We start from the raw sequence: 16,916 nt of genomic DNA on the forward strand, positions 1-16,916 counted from the left end.
AAAAAGGAACAAGCCTGCATTTTAAACCAGATCTGCTCACTTATTTAGTTCAAAACATAATCCCACAAACTGTTCTGTCAGTACAACTGAGGGGGCAAGAATGAGTGGGGGGAAAAAAGAAAAAAGAGGATCAAGAATATCTTCAGCATTGCTGCTAAGCATCCTGGCACCCAGCCATTGCTGGAGGCAAAATACTTTGGCTGTTATGCCCTTTTATAAATATTTTTACTTTTAAAAAGGACAGTAAAAAATCCCCACACCAAAACGGGCAGAAGACAGTGAATTGGTAGTGTTGATCACTGAGATGACTTTGTCACCACAGGGCATTATCCTTTTATCCCTGGCCAAGTGGTACAGGGATTTGCCCTCCCTTGCTGTGTCCCTTACACACTGTGTACTCAGGGGTGCAGGGGATGTAGAGAATGATGACATTATGATGAACCATAAACAATGAGCTGCCAAACAACAGTCCTATCCACAAATCCCTCATTAAATCTCTGAATTCTGCTGTGAAGAAACAGTGAATTTCTTCAAAGAGCGAGCAGTTCTTTGACATCTACTGTACACAGAAATTTAATGAGGAACTTGTGGATAAGACTATTTTAAGCCATTTCAATATTAAGTTTGCTCTATTCCCTAAGTGCAGTTACTTGTTCTACTACAACCTACTCTCAACAGGGGGTGAAGAAAGGCATTAGGGAGTAAATAGTGTCTCTGAAGACACAGTAAAAATTCTAAGGCAAAAGGCATTTTCTTAAAATAACTGCTCCTGATTTTCACATGCAAAGACAAGGAAGGGCAGCAGTGGAAAACCTTAACATAAGCAAGGAGTCATTGCAAGTTTTTTGTGGTTTGTATGAACGGACAAAAAAATGAGGGTGATGGGAAGCAGAGAATTTCAAGACCAGCAGCTGTTTTTTTTCCAAGGCTATGCAAACTGGAGACAAGGAGGGGAAAAAATTTTTACCTAGCAACAACTGCAGTTTGTGACATTGAAAAAGCAACCCACTAAAATGTCACTTTAAGTAAGGAGAGGATGGTATCATTTTTATTATCATGAATATAAATGCCAACTTTAAAGATTTAACTACACACATAGGCACACACAAAAAATGCAGCAAGCTTGCAAAGGCTACTGAAATGTGTATAAAACCAAAGCAGTCTATGTATTTTAGAAACAGCAGCACTGGTCCTTATTTTGATGGGGAAAAAAAATCCTGACCCTCATATACCTTAAATGAAGAAACAGAGATGTTCTGAATATTTTAAATGTTGCATCTCCCAAATTCTGTTCTTAGACTTTTTAGTTGCAATGGGTTATAGTAAAAAAGACAGCTTTAAGCAGCTATTAAAAATAATAATAAAAAACCCACATTTATCTGAAAACTCAGGATCTGTGTTCCTTTCTTTGGTTTCTGTCTCTCTGGAATCGGACATGATGAACTAGACTCTTTTTTTTTTTTTTTTAAATGTACAATGCAAGTAAAAATAAATCTGTCAGAATGGAATTCTGGGATTTGGATTTTTTTCACCTACCCATGGGAGGGGACATAGGATTCTGATGCAGTAGATGTAATGCATACTGATCATGGAGCAGAGCAAAGAGAAAGTAGGGCATATATTAAATGCATCTGAAAAGAGACCTTCACAACTTCAGGAATAATGGTGGTATAGTTGCTCCCTCCACGAGGAGGGAAACATGCTGATTACTAGTAATCTAAGTGATTGGAGGGAGACTGTGCACACCCTGACCCTCACCATAAATTTCACCAAAAAGTAACACCTTTTCTGCTGTTGACTCCAGATGATACAGGAAGCAGCTTCTCATGAGGAGGTAAGTTACATCCTTTCTTCCCCAGCCTCACTCAGTATTATGCCACTTCTTCCTACACAGACTGCACACCATGCTCTTAGTTACAAGACAAAGTAACATTCTGAAGGTAAAATCATTTGCTCTGAAGCATGAAACAAAGTATAATTTTGGAATGTGATTATGCACACTTCTAATGAGGCCTATGTTTGCCAACCTATTAATATCATTTAACTCATTACTGCACAGCTTTAACAAGTCAAATGCTACATCTAAAGAATTAATGGCTGGTGCACTGGAACCAGAGCTTAGTAAGCTTTGTCTGCTTCTGCAAGAACAATTTTTTACTTTTTCAGTTTAGCCTAATAAAAATATCTCATTTATTCTAACAACAAGAAACTGATGGGAGCTGAATAACACCTGCTTTGTTCCATGTCTTTGAGTAGTAAATGAGAGTAAAAAAAGGATGAAAAAAAGTAAATTAATTTTACTAAAAACCTATCTAATAATACCCATTTCATTTGTTTGTTTTTTGTTTTTAAATCATTTCCAAAAAACAAACCTTCAGAACAAACACTGGGGTTCACTTATATTTTTTAAATTATTTCACATTTCTATTTTAAATCAATTTTCAACCCAAATGGCTTGTTATAAGTTATAAGTAAAAGTAATATAATAGGGGATAATTTAATGCATTTTTAACATGATAAAAAATGTAACTTGATCATTACTAAAATATAGAGGTATTACATTTATACATATTCACCAAGTGAACCAAGCTTTCTTTAGTCAAGACTCAAAATAATTTATTTTATTCCCATATTTCTTGCTTGGTTATTTAAATCATTATTTGCAAAGACAGCTCCAACACCAAACATAAGATTTCCTCGTCACAGCTTCAATGAAATACAGTCTGTGGAAGTAAAAGGGAGAGGATCTGGGCCTTAAAGCAGGAACAAATGTTTGTGGGACAAGTCTCTGAAGTGAATTCAGGAACTGATATGACTTAGAAAAAAATCCTTCCACCTGAATTTTGTCTCTTCCTTGACACAGTGTCTTGTACGACGCTCCAGCAGTCCAGGTTGAGATCTGGAGTGTAGCTGTCAGCCACCACTGCTTACAGACACTCTGTGCTGTCACACCACTAAATGGCTACATAATTTGTCCCAAAATCTAACACAATCTCCCCTTCTGAGCACACGCAAGAGTAAGAAGTATCAAGTTGGAGCGCAGAGGGGAAGATGATGTACTGCCTGGCTTTGAAAGCTGACTGCCACGTCTCAGTGAAGATGAGCCAGAGCACAGTCAATGGCAGTGTTATAAACTTCTATAAGTAGGCTAAGTCTGCGCTACTGCAGCATTCCCCTCAAACAGCCTTCACACTTAATGCCAACGTCTGTGCCCTTTTCCATAACAACGCCCATCTCCCCAACACACAGGAACAGAAACAAGAGATAATTCACACACAGATTTCTTATCTTCAGCATTTATAAGTCACTCTTTGGGCACCTGTTAACTGGCCAAACATCAGAACTGACAACTTGGTATCCATACCAGAAGGGTGTTTGGTTTGATTTCTGTTCCTCGGCATGCCTTCGGCCTGCAGGTTCATAAAAAATGATACAAAAAATAAACACAGATAAATATGACTGTGAATTTACTGTTGCCAAAGAAAATCAATGAGAAAAACTTAATATGGCAGCAGTCAGTTTTCCCTGATGCAGTGCTGCTCTCAGCACCACAGAACGCAGTATTTATCTCATCAGACTTGACACATGGAGTCCAACTCACCAGCCTGAGCTAGGGATTCAGGCCTTTGCAATTCATAAAGAAAGACTGACTTGCCTTCAGCTTCTGCAGGCCACATGGGGAGTCAAGGGTAGAACCACACAGGATGCCTTTTTTTTTTTTTACAGGAAACACTGAGATTCCAGATGTTTCTCCATCCCAAGTCAGGAGGAAATCACACTGTCAGATATGCAGATTAAAAGATGGGGGACCAGCAGTACCTAAACAGCCTAAGGGCCAAGATACCAGCTTCAGGCTCCCACTGAGGGCTCTCTCTCCTGCCTGCAGCCTGGCTTACTGGGGAACCATCAGAGCCACTTTGCTCACTCTGGGTTATCTGTGGAAGCAGGAGCCTCCACCTCAGTCTGTCATATCCCAGGTGAGTGCCGTGACACTGGTTTACAGCCTGTATGACTGGACTGCTCAGCTCCAGCCTTTACAGGGCTGAAGTCATTCATGGGCAGAGCAGACACAAACTAAATGGCAGTGGGGGCTAAACACAGCTGATTGCAGGCATCCTTTCTGTGGTGGTAACAGGGGATCAAGAACATACAGGAAAGCAGGAGAATCTAAACTCCCTACCTTAATTCACCCTTGCTTAGCATTCCTATAGGATACAGATACAGAGTACCTAGGTTCCACTGCTTAATTTTACTGCTTCAGAGTTGGGACACAAACTGGAATTTCCTGTGTCATCTCTCAAAAGCAAAGAGCCAAGGGAGACTGGCTAAGATCTCTCTTCTTCCCACCTGAACCATCCTCCTAGGGTTTGAAAACCCATTTCCAATAAATAATCTTTGGCGCATCACTGCTTTGCAAAGTGGGAACATGGAATGGGGGAAAAATGGAAATCTTTCAGTAAAATAAAGCTATACCCAATTGTTTTCATTCCAGGATGGTCAGTATACTACATTACAGATTAAAAGCATGACATTTGTGTCTAAATAGAAAAGGGTTTATTTTGTTTTCCCTTGATACAGCAATGAAGATGGCAAGGCACTGATGTTTCAGTGTTAAGTGCCCTTCAATATCCAGTAGAAACATTGGTTTATTAAATATATTCCCAATTTCTAACTAAGTAGAAACGAGTAGCTTCATGCTCCCAGTGAACTTTAAATAATTAAAGAAAGCTAATAAAACACACAGACATAAAATGTAGGGGAAAAATAAATCAGGCTGTGTACAATAATCAGGTTTACCTTAAGCATTACCTCCACATACAGTTCATGGAGAATATTATGTTAGACATCCTACTGTCACACCAGCTCCTTGTAGCACCATTTTAATTGGGACCAAGCGATTGCTGCCACCCAGCTCAGCACTTTGCGTCACCTCACTGTCCATTCCTCCCACTCCATACACTGCAGTGGGTATGGTTATCTCACTAGGTTCATTTCCAACAGACTAAGACAAACTGCAAACAGAAGCAAAATTCCTGAGCAAGGACCCTCAAGGCCGCAACATATCAACTGAGCAGCTTTTCAGAGTAACGTCTGCCTTTTGTATGCAGTCCATGTTTGAGGGTCAGCAGCAGAAACTGAGTGCAAGCTATGCCTCCATCTCCTGTACAGGACATAAGTTTGATGTTAACAGGTATTGACTCTGATGATGAGTTCATGTGTTAAACTGTTGATTCTATACCACTTACATAAATGCAAAGATAAGGTTCTTTAAAAATACATGAAATCTATGGAACGTGGATGTACCAAAATCTACAACAAGATCCTAAAAATGTGCTGCGACCAGAATTTGTTTTCCCTAGCAAGCTGTCTAGACAACCCATTATGTCTGGGCAGGCAGCACTGGGCAAGAGTGCTTCTTTAATCACACACCACATCATGCAGAGTTGCAAACCACTTAGGAAAATAAAGAAGTGAGCTATCCATGCATTTGTACTAACAACTAAAATCCCCTCAACTTGAAAGTTTATTCTGAACTCTGTGGGGAGCTGAGTTATCCTTTAAATATTTCTTCACTTACACCTTTTGCACTGAACTGGTAACTTGGCAATCATCTAGAAAATCACTCTCTTCTTACTTTTTTGCTTACAGAAACTGGAAGAGATTAGACCAGTGAAAGCTAGATAACTAATTATCACCATGGCTCTAAACTTGCCTCTTGTCTTCTTGCATTAATAATGCTTTAATGTGCTTTCACTGGTGAGGGAGGTCTGCCCCCTACAGCTCCTCAGCCCTGCTAGCAAAGCTGAGAGAGTGAAGTAGCACCCACAGAAGAGGAAAGCAAGAATTTGGGAGAACCTAAATTTATGCAAGGCATCTGACACAGATGGGATGCATGTGAGGGTGTTGAAGGTGCAGGCTGGTGTCTTTGCAAGGCTAGTGTACTGTCTCTGATAGGTATTGGAGAGACTTTCTATGACTGGGGATAAGGGGAAGAAGAGTTTTAAAAAAATCACACCTATCTTCAAGAAGGAGATTCAAGGAACCACAGGCCAGTCAGGCTAACCTCATCCCTGACATGGTTATGGAAGAAATCCTCATGGAAGTCACTTCAAAGCACATGAAGCACAAGAAGGTGACTAGGGCAGCCTGTGTGGCTTTAGCAAGGGCAAACTACCTGACCAACCTGACTGACTTCTGAAATGACAAGCTCTAAGGGCAAGAGGAGAGCAGCAGGTGTTGTTTACAGTGCCTTTAACAAGGCTGCTGACAGTCTTCTACAGTATCTTTATTAACAAAATATTGATTGGTAAGTGGACAATACTGAAAGGCAGAAAATTGGCTGGATCATCAGGGTCAGAGAATTTTCCCTCTCAAAGGAAAAACATACAATTTATGACTAGTTACAAGGCAGCCCACAGTGACCAATATTAAGGCCAACACTCTTCAATATATGAACAACCTGGATGATAATGAATAGCAAATTAGCGAGAGTGTGAAATAAACAACTTCCTCACAAGGGGAAGTGAAGGGGTAGGCACTGATCTCCTCTCTGGTGACCATTGACAGGACCAATAGGGAAGTTTAGGTTGGATATTAAGAAAAGGTTCTTCTCGCAGAGGGTGGTTGGGTATTGGAACAGGCTCCCCAGGAAGTGATCACAGCACCAAGCCTGACAGAGCTCAAGAAGCATTACTCCACGATCTTGTTTAAAGAATAAATCTCACCATTCAGATCTAGATATGACAATGGCATGTGACCAGCTCAACAAGTAGGCAACTGCAAAAACTTCTCACATCTATCAAACTGAAGCAGCGTCTTTGCTGTATGTATACATGTTCCCTGATCTGCAGGATAAGCAGACAAAGCAATTTATTTTAACATTTAGATGTTTCATTGCTGTTGTTATTAAGGCACCTAATTATTCTGGGTCCTACCACGAAGAAAAAGATTTTTTCAAAACCTCTGTTTATAAACTATTTCTACAGTTACCACCACAGCCCTGAAAGCAAGATCAGACTCCTCTCTCCAGTTGAGTGGCTCAGCAAGCAAGGTTTGGAAACCCCAGAGCACCCTCATGTGGCTAGATGTTGCTAGAAGCTCTCTTTCCTCCACCTAAATTGCATGCAACAAAAGCAAAATTCACATTTTATTCACAGTAAATAGAATAAATAAACATATAAACTCTCCACCACACCACCAACTGGAAGTGGTACTTGTGCCAGAAGTATTATTTCTGCTGCCATCACCGCACAGCTCTTCCAACAGACCTTGCTTCAGTCTCCTTCTCACCAGACTACAGCTGGATGACAGGCTCCACGGGGACTGCTGGAGGGCTGTGTGGGAACACCAGCAGTCAGAGTGAAAGTCCCAGGGCAGCACACTCCAGAAACACAGCTCTGAACCTTCTGTGATACCTCTAGGTATTACTGCTCACTCCCAGCTGGAGAGCAACCTTCACCTCCTCTCTTTTCTCCCCATGTTAATGGACAGATTTGTCTCCCTTTAAAGCAACACTGAAATTTCCTGGTAGAAGGTAATGATTTTTTTCTTTCCTTGCTCACTTTTTTTTTTTTTTTTTAAATAAACACTCTTCCTTTCCAGCCACTGCAGTGTGCTCTTTATGCTGCACAGCAAAGGAAAGGCCCTGCCACTGCACGAGCCTCCCTCACTCCCATCTAATCTGTGCCCTGCCTGTCCATTCCCTTTCTCCTTGTAGCAGGCAGGCTTTTGGAATATACACAGGCCCTTCACATGCAACATTGAACCTGGCAGACCTTGTTAAACTATAAACACGAGCACTATAAACTGCATTAGAAGTAACTAAAAGAATAGCCTGCTTCCAAGGTAAATTAAAAGAACAGCCAGCTTCCAATTTCACATCGAAGCCGTTCAAGAGCAGTAGCAAGCTTGGTCTAAGAAAAGGGGTCAAAAGGCTCAAGTCTGAACATACTGCTCTACCACAAAAAAAAATCTTACTGAAATCATTCTGACCCTGAAGAGATTTTACGAGTCTGTAGCTGGCTGTTTTCCCTACTGCCTGTAAGCTCAAAACTTAAAAGGAGCTACATAATACTTTCAAAATGTGGTATCAGCAAAAACAGAACACCATCCTCCAGGTTCTCTGCTCTGACCACATGTAACATCTTCTTCTCAACTCCCTGTTTTAGGGATAGAGAAGATGTACATTGTTTACCACCAATGACCAGAGCCAAATGACTTAACATGTGATACAAAACATTATAATGCTCACATGGCTGACAAAAAAAATTACAAATATTTTATTTAAAATCCCACAGTACTTTGGATCGGAAGAGCCTTCTTCAGGACATCTAGTCCTGTCAGTTCAAGAGTAACCTGTTAAAAATTTAAAAACAGAGGACATTTCACTTTACAAAGTGGTACTTTGAACCATCCAGACTAAGAATGGGTAAATTTTTAAATTATGATGAAGAACCAGTTTGACTACAAGTTACTGTGTGCGCTACAATAAAATATAAGCAAAACGTTATTGTCCACATTGCACATGAGATTACAATAACCCCTTAAGGCTTTGGAGTTTTCAGTTTAAGAACCAAAAGAAATTGTGGGTAGCAGCTCCAATTTCTCAAGTCTTTTGAAAGAATACTTTCTACAATACAGCCCTCAAAGCACAAAGATGTCATCTGTACTTCTCATTGAATGTAAAATATTTCATTTAGTGTATCAACTGGGCTGGTGAAAAATGTGTGTGTATCAAACAACCACCAGTCACCAACTCCCACATGCAGAAAGAAATATTACTGGCCAGATAAGGTTTTTGTTGTCAAAGATGCCATCTCTGAGTGAAATGTCAAAGAAGAACTTTTTTTGTCAAGTTGCCAAACAAGAAGTCTGGAAAGTAAAATTCATTCAAGAGTTATCAAAAATTACAGACACTCCAGAACTGATGGTTTCATTGCATGCTAAAAATATAACCTGAAATGCAACTCACCCATCCACATTCCACAGTGGGTGTTAATTCCATTCTCAGCCCCACAGGGGACAATGACCTGACAGGTGGCAATGATTCTTCTCAGTTAAATGGTCTGGTAAACAAGTTAAAACTTGGAGAAAACATACCTTCCACACTGAACAGAGCTTGAAGCTTCTATTTCAGACCTGCACAACACATAGTTGAAAACACTTTTCCCCCAAGTTATCTGTTAAAGGCAATTACCTCTCTGTCTACCAATTCTAGTTTCAACCTAAATGAAGATAAAGCATATTAAGTTCCAAGCCAAAGCCTGAAATGAGCAGGAACCTGTTCAACCATCACTGTGCTAACTAAAATCCTGGAAAAAGGATTACATGTTACCACTCAAACCACCCTTCTCCTCTCTGAGTTACACTACCTACACAAAGAAAACAATGGGTCAGAAGTCAAAAAAGCTATTTACCTGGCAGATAGAGGTCGCTCCGCTTTCAGAGGAGTCAGACCCAGTAAGAATTCAGCAGGAAGCATGCTGACTAAGAACATAAGACTGTAACTTTAAAAGAACGACCTATACACTGGCATGAAGTAACAGGCACTCCACAGATCTCACATACTAATAAACCAGCAAGTAGAATTAAGACATGAGCCCTTGGCATATCTTGGACTCTGAAAAAACACTGCCTTTTTTTTTTTGATATAAACCACATTTCATCACCTTACCTTTCCCCAAGAGGAAACTCAAACATTTGTGTTTAGATAACATAGGCCTGTGGTATGAGACACACTATCAAACATGCCTGAGACTCCTGCCCTGCTCTGGAGTAGATCAAAACACAGTAGATCCTGTCTGTGCTGGCTCACACATTCATCAAGTGATCACAGAAAGTGTAAGCAGCAGGCTCAAGAGGAGGAAGGGGGGATGCCTGGAATTACAGAGTTTGTCTAGCCATGGTGAAGCCCTACTTTCCTGGAAATCTCTAAACATTTGCCTGCCGATAGGAAGTAGGGAATTAAATTCTTATTTTGATTTGCCTACAAGCAAAGGTTCTGCTTTACTTTACACATGAAAGTGTCTGTATCTCAACCCAGGAGTTTTCTTTTACCCTTGTGATTCTCCCCTCCAACTCACTATTGCCTCATGCTTTATGTATCACTCATGCAGGTAATGTCAGTCTCTTCCACTTCTATTGCCAAGTTCATGCACGTCTCCAATGAACAAAAAACACCTATAGCCTTTGAAGAAAAGTGGCCACCTTTATTCTCACACAAGTCACCACTTTTCTCTCAGGTATAAATCTCCTACATGCCATGCATTCCCAGAGTGACCTGCCCACCTGGATCCCTTACCACAGTATCTCTAAGTCTGTGGACAGATTTACTGCAAGCCTCCCTCCTTCCCTCCTCCTTGCTCCTCCCTCCATAGCCATGTGGCTCAGTTGCCTCCAGCACACAGAAGTGGGAGAATAAAAGCAACTCCATTCCTTGACCACTGTGGTCAGGAATGTGCTTTCACACGGAGCTCTACGTTCCACCGGGTAATATGCACACAGGCATGCAGGAAACAGACTGGCCTTATGCCACCACCTCGCTGAGGGGTGTGTGTTTCTGGGTCTCTCACCTTAAGGAAACTGCAAAATGCCAGAGGCAGGGATCATAGCTGCTCCAAGGCCTCAGAAATCACCAAACGTTCTTTGGGTTTCTCCCTTTCCAGCTGTCTTTTCTGAAAGGAAAGTGTCTCACTGGAATACAGAATTTAATTAGATAAATGTATAATCCTGGGGAAAAGGGATCTAAACCCTTCCAAGCAACAACTATGCTTTTTGTTACGTATTTAAATGTCCACTGTACAGGGAATTCAACTACTGGGCAGCATGGCATCAAAGTCACATACTTTCAGTGAAACCAAAGTGCTGTCCACAACCAGACAAGGAAAACTGTGTCTCTGCTCTATCCTCAGCTCTGCTCAGGTTGTCGAGGCCTGGACAGAGAAGCACATTGTGCACCTGACTTACAGAGCACCCTGGAATATCAAAGCCCACACCTCCAAACCTGGTGCCCCTGCTGAATCCAAACAGACCAAACGCTCTGAACAGAAGAAGCCAGAGAGCTGATTAAATAAAGTTTACGTCCTTCGTGGCACATGTACTATATTAGTGCTGTTCTAGAATATGTCAACACTTAATCTATCACATGCCGACTGATGCCCTGAGTTACCTAAAGAGTGCGGACAAAAGGAGAGGTGAAAGCATGATGTATTCACCAGGCTGTCACACTGCCAGTGGAAACCAAGTAGCAGATGCCTGCATCTGCTAAATTCACATTACTATCTCCTCCTCATTATTATGTAGATATTAAGTCTGTGAAGTCAACTACACAGGCACTTTATCTTTTTCCGCCCCTAAAAAAAAGTAGTTGGAAATATTTTGCAACAGATACTTGGTGAATCTAATTTTTTTTCATTTTATTACTAGTCTTTTAAAATTTAATGTTACTTGATGAGGTTTTGTTTGTGTTAAAAGCCAGGTTCAGGGTTCAGTAACATGTAAAGTTTTAAAACCACCTTCAGAGAAGGAAGGAGAACCCTTTAGGAATGTCTTCCAAAATGGTTAACTACCTACCTGGGGGAAAAAAAAAACAAACAAGTCACATCCACTTTGTGTCTCACCTGCCACACCTAGGAGACCACTCTGAACAATAGCCTGTTCAGTGCAATGTTTAGTATTTTATTACTTGTTAAGCGTTTCTGTTACCCCAACAATCTCCAACACTCACAGGGCTCAACTATCCACAATTAAGACACCTCACCGAGTAAATTAAAAAAATCAAACATCGCTCAACTGCACCTTTGCTCAGCCTCACCAGTTGCCTTGCTAACAGGCACTAGGTAGAACTAGATACCTTCATCAGAAAACATAGGGAATAAAGCATTATTCCTTCAGAACTAGAGCTACAAGTTTCTTCTTAAACCTTCCTCTGTCCAGGAAAAAAAGGGGAAGAATTTTATTTCTGTATGAAATCAGGAAACCCTACACTCTGGGGCTGTCCTGTAAACTTTATTTATTTTACTTATATCACTCAAACTGCATCAAACTTCTCCCACACCCTTAACTCTCCTCAGTACTGACTGCTAGAAAGTCACTTTTCAGAGTCATGTGCCAGAGATAAAGGCTTTTTCAGATAAGGTGGAAAAACCGCGACATTAAGTGATTTGTTGGATTACTGACAATAAAACTAACCTAAAAGCAGTCCCAGGGAGCACAGCAGGAGTTCAGTTGCTATTCAAAGGGAGGCATCAAACAAACGCCTCGGCACTTATCTAACAAGTTCACCTGAAATTCACTGGTAGACCAGTACATTTTCAGATTAATCATTCAACAGCTCTGTAACAAAAAGAGTGTTCATGGATAATCTTCAATTACAAACACAATATACAGAGCGTTTACTACATAACCAGAAAAAGAAAGTAATATAATGATTTCTGAAGCCTAAAAATATATCAAAGAATATTTTTACACCACTGAAATAAACAGGGGAAATTAAAAAAAAAACACAAATCTGTTTTTCTTGAACAAAAGTTTTAATTAAAACTGACTAAAGGACACAGTGAGAATGCACTAGCATATGAAAGTATGGCAAATATTCCCCTTACCTAATCTCTAAGTGAGCTTCCCTAGAGCTGCAGCAAAACACAGCACTGCAAGACATAGCTCAGTTAAGCCCTCTGTAAACTGAAGTATGATATACGGCACCATGCATCCCACTCTTTAAACCACCAGCACATACTTTTGTATGTACATTATACACAAACACCTCAAGACATTTCTAATTTGTTTACACCAGTAAGAATTATCACATTTCCAGCCTTGCCCACCCCACTCTTGGAACTTCTGAGAGCAGTAGCTAAGACTGTTTTGTTCCTTAGCGATAATTCCATTCATCCCATTTTGCTAAGTAATTTCAGAATGAACTTCAAGTAACACCTATTAACCAAATGTTTCAGATTTAAATCAACTGGATTAGGAGGTATGGTGCTTTACTCTAAAACCTTTATCTTTTTAAGCTATCAAACCACCAACAAATAATTTTTTAACCCAGAAGACAAGAAAAAGTAATCTGAAACAAGTGAATGGTCATATTAAGTTACTTATTTCTGTTTAATTTTAACTACTTGAAGCAGACAGCTGTTTCCAGCTCTGACACTGTAAATAAAGCACTGCTGAATACTAGTAAAAGACAAAAGGAATGGAGGCACAAGGAATACAGGACTGCTTAAACATTACATTTCATTGGTTAGTGTTGCAAGCCAGTGAGGAGGACTACAAACTAGAATTAAAGACAAACAGAAAAACCAAATAGCTTGATACCAAATCCAGAAAAAAATGTTTTGAAAACACAAAAGGAAAAGGTGCTTTGCAAAATACTGGTATCAGACCAGAAAAAAAAAAAAATTTCCCAAAGCATGCATTTTGCCCCTAAATCTCAAAAGGATGATCCAAAAGATGAATCATTAAAAGAGAGTCTATTTAAACCTTAACAAGAACGGTCTTATGGCTTCAAGAAAGCTTTCAGTTAATACCACTCCTCAGTAGTGTTTCTCAGAACTAACTCCAGTTTAATTGTGTGTTGAGAAATATAGAAGCAGAGGTTCTCCTTTTGCTTCAGTAATGTATATTTTCAGTTGACTCCTTAAAGAATTCCAACAGAGCACAACTAGTATCAATGTGAGATTCTGAATGAATTGAATTAAAATCAGTCTAAAAGTTGACTCTGGGGAACTTCTGTGTCTCTAGTCAGTATAACTTCTTCGATGCAATACCCCAACGAATTTAAAACAAAATTACCATGACTTGACTAAAACTACTAAGAGTTCAAAAATACTGCAAAGCTGGTTTGCACCTAATATTTCCTCTTCCTTAGGGAAATCAAACAACATAGATTCCAACTCTGAAATTGAAGCTCTCATCTTAAGTGTTACTAGTTCCCAAATAACAATTTTGAGTCTGCTCTAATGAAAGAGGAACAGGCAAATTTCACAAGGATTCAGGCATTTTGCTTGAACATAAGTGTTGTGTGAAATTTCTTATCTAGCATTCTCAACAATTCTGAAAGATACTTCTGTATTTTTCATAATTTCCTCCAGAGTTAGAGCTGGAAGAAGACGACTGAGTCTGAAGAGGTGGATCTCTGCCTCATGTAATATTTTGTTTGTCCAGCTTGGGGAAGGAGTAAGGAAGACACCATTGAGACACACAGTGTGGTCAAATTCAACTGTCCTGAAAGACTTGGTTTCTGAAAAAGACCTGAAAGCATCTTTTCCTCTATGAATATTAAAAGTGGACAAGGGAAAATTAAAAAAAAAAAAAAAAAGAGAAACCAGGTTTTAGTATGCCAAAAAAAGGTAACGCAAACATTCTCTACAGAAATAATCATGCAATTATTTCCAAAACTGGTCACAAAAAGAAGTAAATCATGAGATATGTAGTTAAGAGGACAACTTCATGCAGAATGGGTTTCTACAGTACATACCCAGATAGGATCTCTTGGGAGGTGCTTTGATTTCTTCATCCTTACTATCTGCAGCTACATAAAAATAATTGAGGGGGGGAAAGAAAGGAAAGACAAACAGACTTTTATGATTAAATGCAACAGTGGTTATTTTAGTTACAGTTTAGTCAGTTAGCACACTTTACTTATTAAAAAATAATAACCAAACCAAACCATGTTAGAAACTTTAGTCCCCATGCTTTCTTGAAGGCTCCCACCCCAGGATGTTAAAAGATAGGGTTAAGCAGTAGGAAGTCCCAGAACAGCCTCAATGCACAACCCAACAACAATGTACCTAGGAGGGGAAAATAAAGACTTAAAAAACAATGCAACAAACAGCTTGATTCTTACTTGATACTATAGAAACTCTTACTTTTCATGATCAGAGAAAACAAACTGTTATCTCAGCAACATTGAGTGTGCAGGTATGTACACATAAACAGCTGAGACAATACAGTTGCCCTGCCTCCAATGGAAAATGCTGTTCCGAAATACTTTCACAAAGCCCATCGTCAAGAATAGAACAGACCTCATCTGCACCCGTGCTTCATGCTACACTTTCACTCTAACCCTCCTCTGCCAGTTGAAAACCATGTATTACACAAGAGTGTTTTCCAGTGCCAAAAACAGAGCTCTTCAAGGGATCAGAGCGCTATAATAAGATACAAGTTATAAAGCAGATTAAGACAACTAGCAGTTGGAAGGAAGACAAAACTGGATGAATAATCAGAGGAAATCATCTTCATGTAAAAACGCAAGAGCCCATGTTCTGCTTACAGAGCCTGAGCTGCAGTACAGTACGGAGAGACATACAAGAGCCTGTTTTTAAGAAATGCTGTCCACTAGTTCTCAGTACCGTTCATAAATTCAGGGGGCTCAAAATCTGTTACAGTATCTTGGTATGACTGAAGTCTTTGCTGAAGAGATGTGAAAAGAGAGAAAAGGTTTTTCATAGAATGTCTGTCTTTCAATGAATACAGAGAGACCGCTCTGCCTGCCAGCATTCTCAAAACTGACCAGATGTTTGCAGCTGTCTGTATCTGTGATCACCTTGCCTCAGCCACCTCTTCTCAAGCCAAAACATAGCACATGCACATTTTGCTTTTCAATATTCAGCTCTTCAGCGTGCCTGCACCACCATGCCCCAGAAATAGAACACTTTGAATAAAATCAACAACAAAAAATTGCCACTGAACCCGGAATCTTTCTGCAGTGAACAAAAAATGCAGCATACATACAGATGCACAGACACCAATTTAAAGGTTGGAAACAAATAAGGAAAGCTACTGTTACCACAACAACGGTACCAGAAGATCTCCATTAAAACAGTTAAAATGCAAGTGATATTAAATACAGGACAAAAGATGAGGTATTGTTCATGCCTGCTGATTTTGCCTGAAGATTCCTTCTTGTAGCTTTCAAAGCATTCATATGCAGGAGAGAGAACTATCCTATCACTCGAAGTTTTAAAATCAAGTTGGGGGTATTTGTTGTTCTCGTATTTTGCTTGTTTGGGGTGTTGTTTTTTCCCAATGTGAACTACTAAAAAGAGGCTACACAGTCCAAGTTTAAAAAAATTAATAAAACAGTAGGATATATAAAGAGGACTTACTCTGATTTGGATCAGTACTTGTACTAGAAGGATAAAATTTATGTATCCAAAACAAAAAAATCAGAGAAGGCAGCAGCAGCACAAGATGGGCTCCACCACTTACTTTTACTTTGCAATACTAGAAGTGCAGGGGGGAAATCCCATAATTGAGAAGTAACTGAGAGAAGGACAAAAATTAGGAAAACTTGGATAATCTTTTTAAGTCCTCTATATAGTCTACAAAAAATAATCAAACATTATTAGAAAGAGTCTAGGAAGACTGCATTTTTCATGCTACGATAGTTACCTTACAAATGAAACCACAAGAATTTCGACTGAATGGCTTTATGCCTATATTTGAATTGCTATTGATATGTGTTTTAACCCAGTAACACCACAAAACAGATTAGAGAATACAGAATAAGCTTGTCAGGATCTGAAGAGACTGCTTCTGAATGCTCAAAGATAGGAAGTAGATTCCTACTGAACTAGTTATTACTTAAGGGACCTTATTTGTGAGAATAATAAAAACAAAAGAAAAGAAAAGGCAACTCCTAGATCATTCAAAACATACTGGTAAACATATACTTCTGTAACTTGGAGGAGGTATCACATTTAACAGTAATTTAAGAAAACAACGAACTCCCACTGAAATATTCTTTCTAAATATTTTGGATTATTTTGCAGAAACATTTAAAGAGAAGATAGAAGTTAAAAAAGAAAAATGTTTGAAATTAAGGCCAGCCATGTGAGAAATAATACATTACATTATCATGCAGAAATTGTGTACCTTCCCCTCAGGATTCTGCAAGGTTAATCAAAAACACT

General features: G+C 39.4%; 1 protein-coding gene across 3 annotated transcripts in view; it reads right to left on the reverse strand.

Moving 5' to 3' along the window:
• The window catches only part of SLC66A2 (solute carrier family 66 member 2), a 60,372-nt gene that overhangs the window by 33,385 nt on the left and 10,071 nt on the right, over positions 1-16,916 (reverse strand). For 2 of the 3 annotated variants that reach the window (XM_050308827.1, XM_050308838.1), the window contains exon 4: positions 14,480-14,533. The exons of the other annotated variant lie outside the window; for it this stretch is intronic. In XM_050308827.1, coding sequence (XP_050164784.1) covers positions 14,480-14,533 — 54 coding nt within the window. The remainder of the gene's footprint in view (positions 1-14,479; positions 14,534-16,916) is intronic. 3 annotated transcript variants of the gene reach the window in all.

Source organism: Myiozetetes cayanensis, unplaced genomic scaffold, assembly GCF_022539395.1.
Source record: "Myiozetetes cayanensis isolate MyiCay16 unplaced genomic scaffold, myiCay2020 scf1, whole genome shotgun sequence".
Taxonomy (NCBI): domain Eukaryota; kingdom Metazoa; phylum Chordata; class Aves; order Passeriformes; family Tyrannidae; genus Myiozetetes; species Myiozetetes cayanensis.